The sequence below is a fragment of the Heteronotia binoei genome, chromosome 1 (assembly GCF_032191835.1).
Source record: "Heteronotia binoei isolate CCM8104 ecotype False Entrance Well chromosome 1, APGP_CSIRO_Hbin_v1, whole genome shotgun sequence".
NCBI lineage: Eukaryota > Metazoa > Chordata > Lepidosauria > Squamata > Gekkonidae > Heteronotia > Heteronotia binoei.
Genome location: NC_083223.1, coordinates 116,986,267 through 117,005,178, shown reverse-complemented (window position 1 = coordinate 117,005,178; position 18,912 = coordinate 116,986,267). Strand labels below are relative to the sequence as shown.

Here is an 18,912-nt window from a genome sequence, read left to right as displayed (position 1 = left end):
TATATGTAACAACATGAAAATCTACAGATTTTTCAGTAACTTTACTAATATTTCTGTTGCTTTTTGGCAGCTTCTGGTAACCTAGTATTTAAAATGCTTTAAAGTGTACTGCATAATACTGCTTTTGACAAATCCAAGAAATGTGCCTGGTATCAACCCAATGCTATTTATGAAAATACCACATGGATTCAAGCACTGATAATGTCTCCCAATTGGTTAAATTTTCATCATAAACTTCCACTTAAATCACAATTGTCCTTTGTATACCCTTATGTGCAGAAATATATGACTAAAAACCTTTAGACAAAGTTCTCTTTGATAAATAGTTGTGCACACAACATGCCATCCCACTGGTTCTCTCCTCTTCTTCCCCTATCTATCTTTCAGCCGCAAGGCTTGTCCACAGCTTTATACTATAGAAGATTAATACTGAAAGCTGACTCTCAAAATGAATAAATTAGCTTAGACATTTTATATAATTGGGGCCTGTAGTCTCAGGATACCTTCTGACTTCTGTACATGCTTATGGTGTTAGGGATAGAATCATAGAGTTGGAAGGGACCTCCGGGGTCATTTAGTCCAACCCCCTGCACAATGCAGGGAACTTACAAATACCTCCCCCTAAATTCACAGGATCCTCATTGCTGTCAGATGGCCATCTAGCCTCTGTTTAAAAACCTCAAAAGAAAGAGAGCATGTATCTTATTTAAAGTTTGTATTTAATGTGTATTTAGATTAAGAGCAAAGTGCTGAGATGCAAAGAGTTACTTTATCGCATTTAAAAGTAGCTTCAGACTTCATTCAGTTCTGCACAGAGTGCTATAGCTCAGGACTTTGTAGATGCATCCCTAAATACTCCTAGTGTCTCTATTTTAATAAAAAGTTTTTTTAAAAAAAAACTACAGCATTTACTGTTGATGTGAAGCTGTACATTCATGGCAACTGTGCCATAGAGTTATTCCTTCTGCTAATATTATTGATATTCAGGAACAGAGCAGATGTGGCTCTTCCTGCTGAACATCTCATGAAGCACCACTCTTCCCACAGCAGTGAAATGCTACCATGCTCTTTCAAAGGAAAGTAAAATGGTCCAGTAATCAAGGACATTGCTGGAGTAAAAAGCAATCCCTGCCTGTTCCCCTGGCACATGGTGACGTGGCCTTCACTGAAAGGTAACCTAAACCGTGCATGTACTTCCTCTAGCATAATAATGATGGATGTTTTGCTAGTATAGTTGTAAAAATTAGCAAGCGCTCTGACTTGCTGACTTAGCAAGGACTATGAAAAGATGGCAGAAAAACAGCCTAAAGAAAATAAAAATAACTTTAATCTCTACCCCCCTGAATTTCCTTAAGGCTTGGAATATATAGCATCACCTTATTGCAGAAGGCTGCAGTGGTGCTTGTGCCATTCTTCTACAACTTCACTAAAAGCTGTAGCTCAGAAACAGTCAAAGATCTATTCTGCTTTCTGCATGTAACTGGCTATGAAACAACTGGAGAGCTGTGTAGGGAATATAAAATGTAGCACAGCACCTTCTTGTGGTTCCTGAAAGCACCATTCTATTCCTCATGTGTGTTATTATAGGTATCAGAAACTTGCTTTGGTCCTGACCATGTACTGTAATGTAAAAAAATCTTAAAATAGATACGCATATATGTAATTTCTGTGCTGATAAATTATGAGAACAATAGATGTTCATTTTTATTCCAGTTTTACTTCTTACCTTAAATCATCCTGTCTTTTAGGCATTACAGATACATTTTTCAAAAATTTATCAACCTGATGAGTACAAAAACAGCTATTTTCATGTGAAATAATTATATTTTATCACTCCTAACAGTAACCTGAAATTCACTCTGGAAATGTCAGGCACCTTTCATGGCTTTTAACAGCGATAATATATTGGTTTGTGTTTGTCATGTTTTGTACTACTCTTTTTACATTACATATTGCTAGGACCTGGATAAGAGCCAGGATGAATTACTGAAGCATCAGGCTAGCATTAGTGAACTCAAGCGCAATTTTATGGAATCCACACCTGAGCCACGCCCCAATGAATGGGAAAAACGTCGTATCACACCTCTGTCTCTGCAGACACAAGGGGTATGTCACTGGAAACCCTTGTTGGCATGCATAGCTAGTAATGTTGAGAAAAAGATATGTGTTGTTGGAAGATATTGGATATTGTTTTGCTACTAATATGAATTTTGTTCTTAATACTCATTAATATTGTGATTGGCTTTCTCTTTATAAATACTATGTTTCAAAGTAACTTTGCTTTTTAGAAAGCAACACTTAATGAAGCTAAGGTGATACCATTGTAGAGACTTAGATTCTTGATAAGGAATAGAAGTTTAAGTAATTTAATTTCTCACAGTTTACAGTAAATGGGTGTCAAACTATTCATAGATTACGTGTAGAAATTCTGGATGAAATATGCATTGCCACATTCTTGGCATTATTTTCCTCATGCTGGTTTTCATATATTTGTAATAACAGCATGCGTAACTATGAAATCACAGATATTCAGCTACTTCTGCTGGTGTTACCGGGACTTGTTTTAATATATTTTAAAGTGTTCAGACAAGCCATTAAGTGATATGAGTATAGACACATCATATATATTATATATAGATTATATCTGGCATAAAGGATGGCCAGAATTGGCTCTTTAAAACTATTTACATGCCATCGAATTATATTCAGTACTGAATATACTGAATGTGCTCATGCATACTCAGAAACAATCACCACATAGTGGTGTTTCATCTATGGCCATGTATAAGATATTTTGTACACTTCTGTGTTCAAAAAAGTGTATGAGGTGTTCCTGAATATGCCAGTAAAATAAGAGTTTTACTAAGCAGATATTTCTCATTATACAGAAATCATTGGATGAAACATTAATTTTATAACATTGTGTTTGTGTGGTAGTGATTAGGGGTGTGCAAAAGAAAAAAATTCAGAAAAAATCGGATTTGGGGTTATTTGGGGCTAAAAAGAATAGTAGATTTGGCAGCCAAATCTGATTCGGGAGATATACGGCTATTCCCAAATATACGGCCCCATTATACTTTATGGGCCATTGAAATCAATGGCAAAATAGGGTATAATTAAGTGCGGCTGGGGGGCAGGGGATTTGAGGTAGAGGTTCCAAATTTTCTGGAAAGCTTCAGGGGACTCTGCTACAGAACCCCCAAGTGTCAAAAAGATTGGACCAAGGGGTCCAATTCTGTGGGCACCCAAAGAGGGTGCCCCTATCTCTCCATTATTCCCTATGGGCCATTGAAGTCAATGGCAAAATAGGGTACAATGAAGTGTGACTGGGGGGGCAGGGGTTTGTGCTAGAGGCCCCAATTTTGCAGGGCAGCTGCAAGGGCCTCTCCCCTACATAGCCTCCAAGTTTGAAAAAGATTGGACCAGGGGTTCCCATTCTAGGGGCACCCAAATAGGCCCATTTCCCCCAATGGTGGGGGAAAAGCAATAACTAATAACAGTGGGAAAACTGATTCTGGGTTTGAGGGAGAGCCCCCAGGTCTGCAGAGCAGCTGCAGTGCTGTGTCCCTGAGCAGAACCAGTGCCACTATGCTACTGCCATTGGCACAAACAGCACATTAGGTCAAACCAGAGAATCCCTCTCATTCAAAAATTGGGGTGCAAGCTCTTTGCAAGGACTGCTGCACAGAACCAGTGCATTGAATGCACTACTGCCATGCAGCAGAGATGGAGCATGAACTTCCTGCATGTCAAACATCTGCCCACTGAACCACAGCCACACAGAAGAAATACCTGTGTGGGATCCCTCAACACTCCACTTGTAGTTTGTCACTGAAACTGGGGCACTTGGGGTTTAAAAGAAACTGATGAAAAAACAAGGCGACTCAAGGGGAACCTTGACTGAAATGGCAAGTGGCATGCAAATATCACCTCTAGTCTTATTTTAAAAGCAAGTAACTTGGAAACCTGTCACTGCACTGTACTTATTCTATGTTCTGGCATGGCACACATCTGAAGAAAGAAGCATTCCTATCTATGATAACAAAGCTGAGAGACCAGTCACTGCAAAAATACTCGAGACCCAAGAACCCCCAGGACTTCATAGAGATATCGGCTTCCTATCTCAGTAGGCATAGTAATTAATAACTAAGTTGTTTAGTCCTCAGCTTTTCACAGAAAACGGATTATCTTGGTCTTCAAGGTGCCACTGCAATCAAACAGTTCTCAGGCATGTTATTAACCGGATAAGTATCTGTTCTGAATCCAAAATTGCAGCTTTTTTTTTTGCTCTTGCTTATCCACTTCTAGCTGCAATTACCACTCTGTCATTTTGGCATCTAGATTCTAATTGTGCTTCCTGGCAACATATACCCCCCCCCTGCAATATGAAATATGAGGGGACACCCTTTTCATTGAATCTCATGGAGCTCTGATGTTGCTTATACCACCTAGCATTGTCCTTTGCTTGTCTTGAGGTGTCACAGGTACACTTCTAAATGTCATCGGTGTTCAAGTTTGTAGGTGTATGCTGCTGCATTCTTCCCTTGCTCCATTTTTAGTTATACTCGGTGAATACCCAGGTTTTATTATTCATTTTGACTCTAACTGGTTCTTCCTGACAATCATCAACCCAGCAACAATCCCCCCCTCAATAAGGCCAAAATCAACTGAACCCAAACCTGATTTCAAACTGCAACAAAGATAGAAAGAATCATCAGGCAACCAGAGGAAGTAAATCACAAAGAGTAACACAAGACTGTATCAGTAACACCAGCTGCAAGGCCCACCCAGGAAAAAAGGGGCAAAAACACCAGTCTGTATAAGACAAAATCACACAGAGAAATACAGCAACCCACCAACACCTACCACCAATCCCATCCTCAGCAACCAGAATGGGGGGAAAGGAACTTTAAAAAACCAATCCTACATTCACAAATCACACTGTGCAGCAAAAAAAAAAAGCAACAACAGTATTCAGGAGAACCACACCACAAGACACAACCCCACAACAGCAGCTGTCCAAGTGCCTCAGTTTCAGTGACAAACAACAAGTGGAGTGTTGAGGGATTCCATACAGGTATTTCTTCTGTGGGGCTGTGGTTCTGTGGGCAGATGTTTGACATGCAGGAAGTTCATGCTCCATCTCTGCTGCAAGGCGGTAGTGCATTCAATGCACTGGTCCTGTGCAGCAGCCTGCACCCCAATTTTTGAATGAGAGGGATTATCTAGTTTGATCTAATGTGCTGTTTGTGCCAATGGCAGTAGCATGGTAACACTGGTTCTGCTCAGGGACATGGCACTGCCTGTGGGGGAGAGGCTTCTGCAGATCTGGGGGCTCTCCCTCAAACCCTCTGCTCCCAGAATCACTGTTATTAGTGGGAAAACTGACTGATTGCTTCCCCCCCCACCACCATTGGGGGAAAATGGGCCTTTTTGGACTCCTGGTCCAATCTTTTTGAAACTTGGGGGCTATGTAGGGGAGAGGCCCTTGCAGCTGCCCTGCAAAATTTCAGCGGCAATTCGCGACTGCAGTATACGGCTCCCGAATCAGATCAGAGAATCTGATTCGGCCCTATACTGCTTTAAAACAGCCGAATAAGCTGTTTTTCAGGGGGTCTATTTGGTTCGGCTGAACTGAATGCACACCCCTAGTAGTAATGTGGACTTTCAAGACAACACTTACACATACATTCATATCAGTTTCACAGAAGGGGTGGATATTCTGCTGTCAATTGTATTTTGCTTCCATGTTTCTTGTTAATCTGTTTGCTTCTTTTGTTCCCTACTAATTTCTTTTGGTTTGGGGAAAAAAAATACAAAATACAGCTTTAAAAAGGATACATAAATGACAGTGGGCTTCAGGGATCATGGGTCACTAATGGAACACAAGTGAAAGGAAGCTACCTGAAGTCTTCCTCTTTTGATTATGCACCTTTTGTGAAGGCTTTGACTCTGTGTTTGTTACATTTGCTTTGGTCAACATTGCCAGACTTCTGTTTTTAATCTTATCTCTTACAGTACTTTTGTCACACTCAGACTGGCTGTATACTTATGTCACACTCAAACTCAGAACTGGTTTTGTGTAGTGGTTAAGAGTGGTGGGTTCTACTGTGGAGAACCGAGTTTGATTCCCCATTCCTCCAGCCAGCTGGAAGACCTTTGGTCAGTCACAATTCTCTCAGAGCTGTTCTCTCAAGAGCAGTTCTCTCAGTGCTCCCTCATCCCCACTTACTTCACAGGGTGTCTGTCGTTAGGAAAGGAAGGGAAGAAAATTGTAAGCCACTCTGAGACTCCAAGTGAAGGGCAGGATATAAATTCAGCCTTCTTTTTGACAGTTGATAGAATCATAAAACTAATACTCAAGTTAAAACTTTACATTGCCTTGAATGAGTACAAACATCTGCTGAAACCATTTTTTCCCATAATGTTGAAAAACCAGGACCTTTCTCATTGTTCAGTTGCAGAAGATCTCCAAATGCTGATGCCTCAACTCTGTTCATAAGATGTTAAACTTAAAAGGGCACTAGTATATAAAATGTCAGCATTGTTGTCAAATCAGATGTGATAACTGGGAGTTTACTCAGGTTTAGTGATTCCTTGTCTGCTTGGTTCCTCTACCCCCCGCTCCAACCCAATTTTAGAGCCCTAAGACAGATAGGTTTGCTTTGAATCTTCTCAGTTTAAGGTTATACAACATATATTCAAATATGTTCAAATCCATTAGAAAGCCCAGTATAAAATTTAATGCCTTCAGCTCTTCTTTCTTTGGTGCAGAAGCTGTGAGGTCAACCATCCTTTTGTAAGAGGTCAAATATCCTTTCCTAAGAGACATGGATTTCAACAGCCGATTGCCAAAGTTCTCTTAATTTCATAGTAAGAGATAATCTTGTGTTACCAATGTGAAGGAAGAAATGCCGCTATGAATAATAGCTATGCTCTGTAGAGGTTATTCCAAGACATAATTAACTTTGAAACTTTAATATTGTATCTAAGCCAGCTTTTATCCTTCTAGTCTTTTCTGATATATCAAATAGCACTGTTAGCTTTAGGTTTTTAAAGCTACCTATGCTACTGGAAATTTATTGTAGTTAACATTGTAATGATTTCTTACACTACTGAATAGAGATGTGAAGGCCTGGTGCGGGCGGTGGGGGGGGGAGAGAATGGAAAATTCAAGGGTGTGATTTCCCCCCTAATTTTTTAAAAGACAAAATAAGAAATTTTGAAGAGTGCTGAAAAAAATAATGTGAAATATTTGCTCTTTTGAAATGAGTGTTTTTGAAGATAAGGTGCTGTAGTAATACAGAGCTCTTAAATTCAAATCCAGGATGCATTTCTGCACTTAGAAAGATACTGGACCTTCATTATGGGAGTATACAAGGCATTCATTGCCTCACTGTGACACATACACCCACAGGTTAAGTAACAAGTAGTTTTTTGTCCTAAGGTAGCATGGGGTGCATCATTCTGCAGTTTTCCGTCAAGTTTTGGGTAAATTTGCAATCTTAGTTGTATAAAATGAAGGCATTTATAACTTTTAAATTACATAAATATGTCAAATGTTGCAATTTTATATGCTGAATAAATTATAAATGCTATGCTTAATGTTGTTAAAGCAGTGAAATCAGTTTAGGTTTGATAGGACAGTAAGTATTGCTTATATTTGAATTTCTCCCAAAACACGAATTTTCTCCCATGACTTAAAAATTTCCATAAATTTTACCTCTCCACTAGTGAGGTGCAGGTCAATCCTACTTCTTTGCTTTTCTTCATACTGTGACAGTGTGGATTCATGTTCCCATTAAAGATGAGAGCTAAAATGAAATGAAATCATGGCTAAAAAATTGCTCTGGGGTTATTTTTGTCCAAAGCTCAGTCACTCTGAAAAGGTTGATTTTGTGCTCCACGGTAGTCTGCAGGCATTGACAATATGTATCTATGGGTTCAACATTTCTAGTTTGACCACAGTTGTGTCTACAAAGCTGGCGTGGGGGAGAGAATTTTGTTTAGGGGGGAAATTCAGACGCCTGGAAAAAATTGAAATATACACAGTGCTTGCTTACTTGTTTAAACAACATGCAATGCATCATTTTTACTTGGCTGTATCTTTATCTGCAGTAGGGATTACTTTAAAAATTCAGATTCTATATAATTTTGTTTTATTATTTACATTATTTATCGTCTGCTTTTCTTGTTGGAACTCAAGGCAGATTACACAGAATAAGTCAATAGAATCTACAGGGCAGGATGTCCAATACACAGTGTAATAAAATTTGGCTTGTAGAAATCTGGGACCAACCAGAGGTCAGAAATAGTGGTGAAGCACACCATAAGTATTAACAAGGCACTTGGCAGGGACCTCTTGTGTGTTTGAAGTGCAGTCATGTTGTAGCCAACTTATGGAGATCCCAGCTAAGGGGCTTTGAAGGCAAGTAAGAAGCAGAGGCAGTATGCTACTGCCCTCTTCTGCAGTCCATTGGAGATCTCCCACCCAAGTACTAACCAGAGCTGACCCTGCTTAGCTTCTACGATCCGATGAGATTGGGCTGCACTGTGCCACCTTTCCTCCCTGGGAACTCTTAAAGCGACAGGACAAATTATGCACAGTGGTATACAATCCCTATCCCTTTAACCTAAGCTGCCTTGTGAATCTTTTGTTACAGTACTCTTTCCTGTGTAAAAAGCAATCTAGTTTTGCATAGTTCACATAAAGCCAGGAGTATGGGAGCCTTCCTGATCTCAGGCAGGCCATTCTATAAAGTGGGGGCCACAATAGAGAAAGTATTTGTACAGGCAGTTGTTGATTTTGCCCATTTGCAGATTGGCACCTGCTGAAGGCCCTGCTCAAACGAGCCACGGTCTTGTGCTGGAGCATAGAGTGGGTGAGATAGTCCTGAAGATAAGAGGGATCAAGGCTATGACAGGCTTTGTATGTGATACCCAGTACCTTAAATTGAGCCCCATAACTGATGGGCAACCAGTGGAATAACTTTTTAAGCAGTAGAATAAAGTTAAGAGTCTAGTGGCACTTTTAAGACCAACAAAGTTAAAATACAGTAAAATGCAAGAAAACCATTCAAACTTTTAGACAAGGTTGAATGGCTATTTAGCATATAACATGATGCAGACATTTTGAGACAAATCAGGAACAGCAAGCCAAGTGTAGAGGGTCAACAGCTGTATGGATCCAATTAAGTGGGAACAATGTTTGAAGCAATAAATATGTCAAAATAGGATAAGTGTGTAAGAGAATCTTTTCTAATTAAACAACTTATGTAAAGGCCTAATTAATGCCTTTCTAGCTGTATGTTTGCATTTTACGTGCTTAGAAAAAAAATTGTTACCCACTCCCCTTTCTCCTTATGTTAGACATTGTGTTGGACTCAGCAGTCCACCTGCAGAGGGATTTGACAGTCATAGATTCTTCCCACTAGCAGCCTCATCTGGGCCCAGGAGGTTTGTGCCTCATGTTTTATTGCCCATGTGGATCAGTAGTAATTTGAACTGAGGAGCTATAGTCTCCTTTCCCACTCTTCCTCCTCTTCACAAAAGCCTCCCTGACCCAAACAAGTACTACAACACCAAGAATCTCCTTTCCCAGAGTCAGAAAGGCCCGAAAGGGGAAGAGAATGAAGGAAAGAGTTGTGCCTTGTGATCCGTGTGCCCTTGATCGCTGGAACCATCTTATGGGTGAATGTACTTTAATGTAGTGTCTGGTGTGTTCATAGAAATGTGATATCTGGATTTTGTTAGTTCCTGGAAGAGATATCTTACCGTTTCTAAATATATTGTTCAGATCATAAATCAATAAGCTATTCCAGGATTTTATTCCAGTAAAACGTTCAAATTAGTATCACTCAGCACAGCATATGTGACTTAATAGTTATGAAAAACTCTGTATTTAAATTAGGGACGAGGGATTTCCTTCTAATAAGTATAATTGTCCAAGAACATTGTACAATAAAGAGTTATACAGATTAGTAATATTAATATGTTAGGGTTTCACTTGTAAGGAGAAATGAATTCTAAAATATGCCATATTATTAAGCAGAAAGTTTAGTATCTGCACTAATAACAGTATTGCTATGACTGACCTGAAAACCTAGAATGTTTATTTTCCTTTCATTATCAAGAATTTTAAACAGTGTGACACAAGAATGATTGTTTCATTAACTTTTATTCTAGAAAGGTTTAAAAATAAAAAATTAACAGGCTAGTTGCAAGTTGTTGAGAAACTTGTATATAATGGTAGGTGATGGGAAAGGAAGGTTCTTAGTGGCGATAGTGCTGGAACCAACTCAGTCACTGGTATATTGACTTAGGTCATCTCGTCTGTAGAATTCTGCTACAAGATAAGTGGCTATCTGTCTCACTTTGTCCTCTTTTTCCCCTTTTTTGCTTGTCCATGAATACATGTGCATACACACAAATTCTTAAAGACGCTAGCTGTGTCAACATATGAGTAACATTAAACACTTCATGCTTTAAATTACTGTGTAGTAGATGCATAAAAATACATAGAATACTCCTGTAGTAAGGCAAAACTATTGCTATTATGTATGTCCTTCTTTTATTTAACTTGGTAGAAAGTAGGTAGTTGGCCTTTTTTTAACAGTCAGGAAGGAGCATTATGATACCTTATTAGTGCTAGTAGTGTTAGAATATTTTTTCTCAGGAGGAAGTTATTTAATGTTACTATGATGGCAGCAATTTGGTTTTGGAACTTCTGCCTTTGAAGATTATTTCAAAATGAAGAAGTTCTCATCTTCAGAAATTTAAAAATAGAATAAAGTATCTTTAGAAGAGAATAGCTGTATGCACATAGCATCCCTTTTTAAAAAGTTTCATATGTTTTGTAACCTAGGGTGAGGTTGGGAAATTAAAAGGCATTGCAGATTGAAGCATACTGAAATAACTTTATGCAGCTGTTAATAGTGATTGGTTTTCAATATAGAATGTTGAGGAGTTTTGGTCACATGTGTATTAAAGGCCTGCTAACGTAATTGCTTAAGAAAAACAGTCTTAGAGGATGGTGATGGGGGCGGGGTGGTCAATTTCTATCCCAAATTATTTCCCCTTTCACCACAATTTATTTTTAATTTTTATTTTATTCGATTTTTAGCCCGCCCTTCCCATAGGACAGGTTCAGGGTGGGTTACATCATAAAAACAATCAACAGTAAAAACAATAAAATACCAATTTAAAATATATAAAATCTAAAACTACAGAGTGACGATACAGACTAAAATGGCAGGTCCCGACTCACAGACTTGGCTTATTGTCCAAGTCCAGCAGATCTTATAGCACTGTGATGGAATGAAGGGGGAAGACCGGTAACAAGTGACGTCCATTGCCTCAGCTGAAAGCCTGGTGAAAGAGCTCTGTTTTACAGATCCTGCGGAATTGGAGCAGATCCCACAGGGCCTGGATCTCCAGGGGGAGCTCATTCCACCAGGCAGTCCCTGGCCCTCGTCAAGGCCAAATGGATGTCTCTGGGGCCAGGTCTTACCAAAAGTTGTTAGGTCACTAATTGTAAAGACCTACGGGGCTCATACAGAGAGAGGCGGTCCCGAAGGTATGCTGTTTAAAACTCTACAATCAAAATTGTGAATTTTGTATAACATATTAGTTAAAAGCCATGGAGGAAGACTAAAGTAATTTACTTGTAATGCATGATTATCCTGAACCATGATCAGAATTAAGCTTAAATGTGCTGCCTAGGTGCCCTTTTTTTCAGAACGAAATTATGCATGTGGAATATCATTGAGAAGCAATAGTTAACCTAGTTCTAATAGCTGTGTATGGAATACAATTTGAGTTTTAATGTAATTTTAGTTTAAAATCTTACATAAAAGCAGAAAAATGCCCAAAGATTGTAATCTCAAATATTTGTGTTGTTAAATCCTTCTGATATAAGTAGAATGCGAGCTGCAGAGAAACACATGTGTATGTACTCTTTTGTTTTCCTCACCTTCATGTCCGTTGTTTCCTTTCTTGCCTGATATTTCCTTTCTTTTGTAGGTCACTGCTGTTTTGTCTTCTGCTGTTAATTTATTGCTTCCATTTTCTAACTTGTCTAGAGCCTAGAAGAGGAGATAGCATCAATTTTATTTAGTAAAGAAAGTTTTTCCACTAGCATGAAAACTGCCTTCACTTCAGCTACCTCGTGGACAGCAGAGGGCACTGTTGTGAAAGATAATGTACCTTCTGAAAAGCTTTCTGCCTCACCCTTCTCTCAGCTGCCTGAGGTGCTTTTCCACATTTACTTCTTTTCAGAATAAACCGTGGAGAGAGGGGCATTCATAAACATATAAGATAATCTGATCATTAAAGCTTATAGGACAATGGAAAAATAAGAAAATGTGGGCCTGATTTAGTTTCACGATAACTCTCCTCCTCATAAAAAGCTCCTGATAGTACTTTCTGTGTTTATCTCTTCAGTGTTGGAAGCAGTGCTATACACACAATGGGGATGGATAGCTAGACTTAAAACCCTGGTGGTATTAATTGTACAGTTCAGTGTTTTCAATAGAAAGGGAAGAAGTTAGATATATAATACAGTTAGGTATTTAAAAAGTGAAAAGAAAGATAAAGCTCACATCTCTCCATAAGCTTATATGCTTTTTAATTGCAGTCTTTAAAAACAATGCTGTTGTGAACTTGCTTTCAGCATCTGTCAGTCAAAACCAAACTGAATCTTACACTTCAGTTGTGACACCAAAATTAAGTCACAGATGCTGTGCTGGATTTAATTAAAGATTCCATAGGGGTTTTCCCCCCCATAATGTCACTTTTGCATGAGTGTGCAATTTTTTATTTTATTCTATTTTTGCTCTTACAATGCACATAAAAGCATAGACTGTAACAGTCTTTAAAATCTGGTGTCATTTTTGAGATTCTGGCAACACATTAAATCTGTTCTGTATATCAACAGTTACTTGTATATTTGTAGAACAAAGTTTGAGTCCAGGGACACCTTTAAGACCAACAAAGTTTAATTCTAGATATAAGCTTCCATGTGCACACACACTTCAGATACATTGAAACAACCACAACCATTAACCATTATATATCGGGGGTTAGTGGTCAGGAAGGGTCAATTAGAGTCAAGAGTCATAAGTAAAAGAGTGAAAAGTATAGCTAGGATCTATTAAAGCAGTTGATAAGACTTGTGAATTGCAGCAAATTATCATACAGGTATCATACAGGACTTTAACAAACATGTGAGAACTAAGCTTCAGTCCACTGGCACTTTTAAGACCAACAAGGTTTAATTCTAGGTATAAGTGAGAATGAATTCATGTCTAGTGAGATAAAATCCAAGGGGGGGGGGGGATCCGTTGTTCTGAGTATTGAAATAACTTGTAATTCAGCAGTCTCCCATTCCAGTCTGTTTCTGAAATTCCTTTACAATAAAACAATTACTTTGAGATCACACTTAATTATGTTTGTTTGGATAATCACAGTTCTCTTTCACAAGTACTGGGAGGCAAACCTTTTCTTGGCTGCAGACAGGCCCCCAGCAATGTTCCCTCTAAGCTGCAGAGTCTTGTGAGCAAAAATTCTACTTTGTGAGCTACTGGCATTAAAATTGTAAACTACTGCATAAATTAGTGTGCTCTGAGGTCATCCTTCCTAAGCTAAAACAAAAATGTGTGAGCTGGAGTCTAAAAATCTGTGAGCTATCCCACGCTAACTCAGTTTAAAGAGAACACTGCCCCTCATTCTTAAGCAAATCCTCATCTACAAAAATACAACATCTAATTTGGACTTGAACACTGGTACCAGTGCTTGTATTAAACCCAGATGCTAGCTTTGTTCCACATACACCCAGACAACACAATCACTGGACCTAACAGCATCAACTATACCATCTCAGTATTAGAAAAGAAATTGGGGCATAAGATTAATTGGTTTCAATGCTTACAAATCAGAAATATGTTTTATTCCCCTATGATAAAGGAAGTATTCTCCCGTCGTCAGACTAGTTATGAAAATTTTGTAAAAGCTTTCAAAAACAATACAAAGGATAAATTCTTAATTTCTCAAATGGAAGTTCATACTTACCAATATCAGGAACAATGGAATAAAGACTGCAAAAAAAAATCTAGACAAATGTCACTGGGAACTTATTTGGAACTCTTATGGGAAGAAATCAGATATTACAAATATCAAATTTCAGTTTCATAAAACATTATTACACTGGTATTGGTCTCCATCTAAACTAAACAAAATTGATCCCACCATTGAACCTCTCTGCAAAAAGTCTTGTGGCGAAAAAGCAAATTTTATCCATTGTTGGTGACGATGCAGATATATTTATGCATTTTGGCAACAGATAAATAGACAAGCAAAATTACCCGTACAACCTTAGCTCTGGAACCTGATTTTTTTTTTACTTCATAATTGGCAAGAGCAGAGGTTAAGTTCCAGTACATCAGAATTAATTCATATTTTAATAGCCACGACATGGCTAGTCATAGCCTCACACTGGGTAGATAAACACCCGCCCACATTAGAAGCCTGGTATCAAAGGCTGTGGGAAACGTTTATATTATGCAAAATCACTTATAGTTCATATGATATATCTTACAACCAATATGAAAGACATGTAGTGTCTGTTTGGTACCCCTTACTTACTTTTCTTTCTGAAAATGACATCATTTCACAGAATCAATGTTATAGAAAGTTAATTTATTTTTGATAGTCCTGTTGCTTATGTATATTATGCAACCAATTGTTAAACTTTGGTTAGTTTTATGTAACACGCAATGAAGGTCAGACTTTGAAAGATTGTATTAGATTAGATATAGCAATGTATCTGTTTATGTTTCCATTGGTTTTCTGTTTGATTTTTAAATGTAATACTGTTGGATTAAAAAAAATTTTTTTTAAAAAACCTATCATCTCAGGCACGTTCACTTGCTTGTCTTCTAACATTGTATATGCCTTTAAATACCAACAATGCCCTTCAGTTCTCTACATAGGGCAAGTCAAATCCTACGGCAAAGGTTAAATGGACACAAATCTGATATCAGGAATCACAGAATTGAGAAACCAGTATGAGAACATTGAGAAACGTGTAGGAGAACATTTCAACTTCCCAGGGCACTCAGTAGGGGGACCTCAAAGTAGCTCTTTTAAACTTTAAATTAAACTCTGTTGGTCTTAAAGGTAACACTGGACATCTGTTAACTCTTTAATTATTATCTGTATGCTGATTTGCTGTTGTACTCAGGTCTTACTGACTGCTTTAATTGAATCTTAGCTATACTTTTCACTCAGTTACTTATACACCGTGACTCTAATTAGCACATCCTGGCAACTACCCACCCACCTCTACCTCTATATAAAGGTTGAGAAAGTCTTGTTTCAATGTATTTAAAGAAATGTGCATGCATACAAAAGCTTATACCCAGAATTAAACTTTGTTGGTCTTAAAGGAGCCACTAGAATCAAAACTTATCTGTTGCTTCTGACCAATATGGCTACTCACTTTACATATTTACATGCCAGTTTTGTGCCTCTTTTTCAGACCAATCACACACATATAGGCAGGTTTCACAATTAATCTCAGATGTATAGCTAACGATGTAAACTAGGAGTATGACGGAACAGAAGAAGCTCATGGAAGGCAAGTCTTCCCTGACTTCCCCACCTAATAGAAGGGGGCGATTGCCTAATTCAGCTTTTTCTGCCCTCCCCCTGCTGTGGTGTGTTTTGTTTGACACATTGTAAACAGTTTTCAGAGGGCTGATGTGGGAGAAGGAAAAATGAAGATATGCTTCCACTTATTCTTCTGTAGGATTCAAACCTAAGTATTTTATTAGAACAAAACTTTTATGATCACCTAAGGGGCAAATGTAAATGATGACATTTTTGCTTATATAGGAGTTCATTCCAGTGAAGGTGACTGGTTCCACATACACCCAGACAACACAATCACTGGACCTAACAGCATCAACTATATTTCTGCAGTGCAGTGTTCTCCTGCAGTGTATTTCTCTCTTGCATCCCTGCTGCAGTGCCCTGAAAGGCAGCTCCTGGGGGTTAGGGAATCCCATGAAAACATGCATTGAACCACTTTGTACTGTCAAGCTTTTGGTCTGTCAGGGGCAGCATTTTCTACTCTAACTGGCAGTGGCTTTCCAGGATCTCATGTCAGAGGTCTTCTGTATCAGCTGTTACCTAATCATTATATTGAGACATGGGGTATTGAACCTGGGCTGCCTGTGTGCAAAGCATATGCTCTACCACTGAGCCATAGCCTCTTCCTAGTCCTTGAGAACTGTATGGGGTACAGCACAGGAAGATGAAATTTGAGGGGGGAATAAATAGAAATAACTCCCCTCATGTGTCTTCTTTTAGTGCAAGGGACAGTAAATTTGATTTTAGATACTCTTTAGATACACTTTCCCATTATTACTGGTCTTGAATAATTTTTTTCAATATTTTATTCCAAATACTTATAAAACAAATAGTAGCTTGCTTTTAAAGGAATTAAATTAAGGAAAATAGAATACTTGTTTGGGTGTCCAGTTTGCACTATACCAAAAACTGAGCTAGAGTGGATACAGGTACAGATAAAATTAAAACAAGAGAAAACATATTAAAATTTTAAAACTTAATAGGGCCACAGAATACCAATCTAAATAAAAACATTGCTAAAGTTAATGTGTTTTGGTGAGCCTTGAGAAGCAGTAAGCTTGTAGATCTCTGGCCTGAGAAGTTTTTGTCTATTTCCAGTGTGCTTTCTTGTGCACTGTACTTGTGCTGTTATAACATTGTTTCATAAATCTGTGAGTGTTGCAGTCTGCCCCACTGTGCTGTTTGTGAAATGATAAATTCAAATGTCTCAACAAGTATAGATTCTTTTATTCATATATGTCTTCTGGTTGCTTTTAATTTCACAGAAATTTGCTCCCAAAACAGAAGGGCCTCTCACTGGAACCAGCAGGACTATTAAGGTTCTACCATTTTGCCATAGCCCATTGAGCTTTCACATTTCAAAATTTTCATTCTTCTTTCTTTTTTCATTTAACCATTCCAGTCACCTTTGTTCTTCACTTGAACCATCCATTACATAATTTTATGTTCATAGTTTTATTTATTCATATGTTCTACTTGTGTTTCCTCATCCATTTGTTTTGTGCAGAGTTCACATGAGACTCTGAATGTAGTGGAGAAGAAGCAGGCAGAGGTTGGGATAGAAGAGACAGTAGTCACTGATGATACCCAAAGGGGCAAAATACAAGTTATCTCTGATGGTGTTGAATCTCAGAAGATGGAGCATCTCTCCAAAAAGGATTCTTCATCCTTGTCATCAGACAGCAGCAGTAATGAAAGTGAAGATGAAGTAGAATATCAGCCACATCATCGAATGATCCAGGAAGTAATAAAAGAAGAAGTAGAAGAGAATGACGATATCAAAGAGGAAGAAGAACAGAAGACAAAAGCAGTAGAGTATCCAGACATTTCACAAGAAGTCAGCCAGGTTAAAGCAAAAATTGAGCATCCACAAGCAGCAGAAGCTTTAGTCCAGATAAATGATGTACCCACAAAGACATCTGAGGATAGAAACTCAATAAAATTGAATGAGCAAGGCCCAGAAGACGAGAGGAAGGAAGAACAGAAACTAAATGGAGAAGCATCACATATTGACATTGATGTGTCATCACAAATAATTTGTTGCTCTGAGGTAAATGGTAGTAGAGGGGACATTAGAGAAGACATTTTGTCCTAGGGTTAGATATCTCTGCCTTTCTTCTTCTCTGTCCAGGTTTAACAAAATTCAGAACTGAAGGTGGTGAGAATTAAAGTACAGCAAAATTCTACTTTCCATCTTGTCTTCTGAATTTTGTTGTAATTCTGATGAACTCCTGGGATTATATCACCATCTTATTTACTATTTTATGTTTTGCTTTCGTTTGCTTGTGTTAATGTGTTTGTCTTGTCCTGTCTAGATTTATTCTAAAGTAACTTTCAGTTGCAATTATGAAGTAATATATATTGTACATGAAGATAAGTAGTCAAGATTCATCAGTTTAAGTCCGTTGTCTCCTTTCTTCTTAAGAAGCCTGTTACCAGTGAGGCTTTTAGTCCATTCAGTCCCCAACTCCAGTCTTGCCTTTTCAATGCTCACTAGTGGGTACTGGAGGAAATAGTCCATTCAGAGTTAAAGACCCACCTCCAGTAGTGCCCTCCACCTGTGGTACATGGGATCCCAATAATCTTCATTATGTTTTTCTTAAACTGCATTGATTTCTTTTTAACTTTTCCCTAGACATGTTATGAAATTGCTATCAAGATCCTGATACAATTTATTATGTTTCTCATAATTATGTATGTAGCAGTTTCTAGCTAGATTGAGGCAGAAGGGTATAGTTTCACTCATAGATGTTTAAACTTTGAACCTAGAAGAATTTTAGTATTAGCTAAGTTTTCTACCTTAATCTTTGGCATTCAGGATGTGTTTGTTGTTTTACTCTTTCAAGCAAATTATCATTCTTTTAAAGTATATGATGTTTTGGGTTCCTCAGAACATTGCTTTGTCAGCCTCTTTCAATACATAGTAACAGGTTTTCCTTGGTGGATCTAATTTTAGAAATGCCAAAGTAATATTGGTTTTTTTAAGAACTGTTTTGCATGTGACATTTCTAGTGGTTATTAAGGTTTTCATGGTCATTAAGGTATTATATAGCTACTCAAACCATAAAAGCTTGAGCAGCTGTAATTTCTTTAATGTTTAGTACAGATACATGGGATTGCAAACTGTGGCTCCCCACTGTGGGCATATATCATTACAAATAGACATAACATTGAACAGGTGTTTTTTTTTTTTAATTAAACCTTACATTCAGATAACAAGGAGCTGTGATTGGTTGTTACTACTGCCCACATCAATGTGAATGT

The 18,912-nt window shown here is 38.0% G+C and overlaps 1 protein-coding gene across 16 annotated transcripts in view; it reads left to right on the top strand.

The window, feature by feature from the left end:
- The window catches only part of EPB41L2 (erythrocyte membrane protein band 4.1 like 2), a 159,783-nt gene that overhangs the window by 128,025 nt on the left and 12,846 nt on the right, over nucleotides 1-18,912 (top strand). For 3 of the 16 annotated variants that reach the window (XM_060239276.1, XM_060239284.1, XM_060239267.1), the window contains 4 exons: nucleotides 1,960-2,106; nucleotides 12,081-12,248; nucleotides 16,914-16,967; nucleotides 17,156-17,698. In XM_060239276.1, coding sequence (XP_060095259.1) covers nucleotides 1,960-2,106; nucleotides 12,081-12,248; nucleotides 16,914-16,967; nucleotides 17,156-17,698 — 912 coding nt within the window. The remainder of the gene's footprint in view (nucleotides 1-1,959; nucleotides 2,107-12,080; nucleotides 12,249-16,913; nucleotides 16,968-17,155; nucleotides 17,699-18,912) is intronic. The other 13 variants (XM_060239351.1, XM_060239343.1, XM_060239334.1 and 10 more) reach the window with 9 other exon arrangements.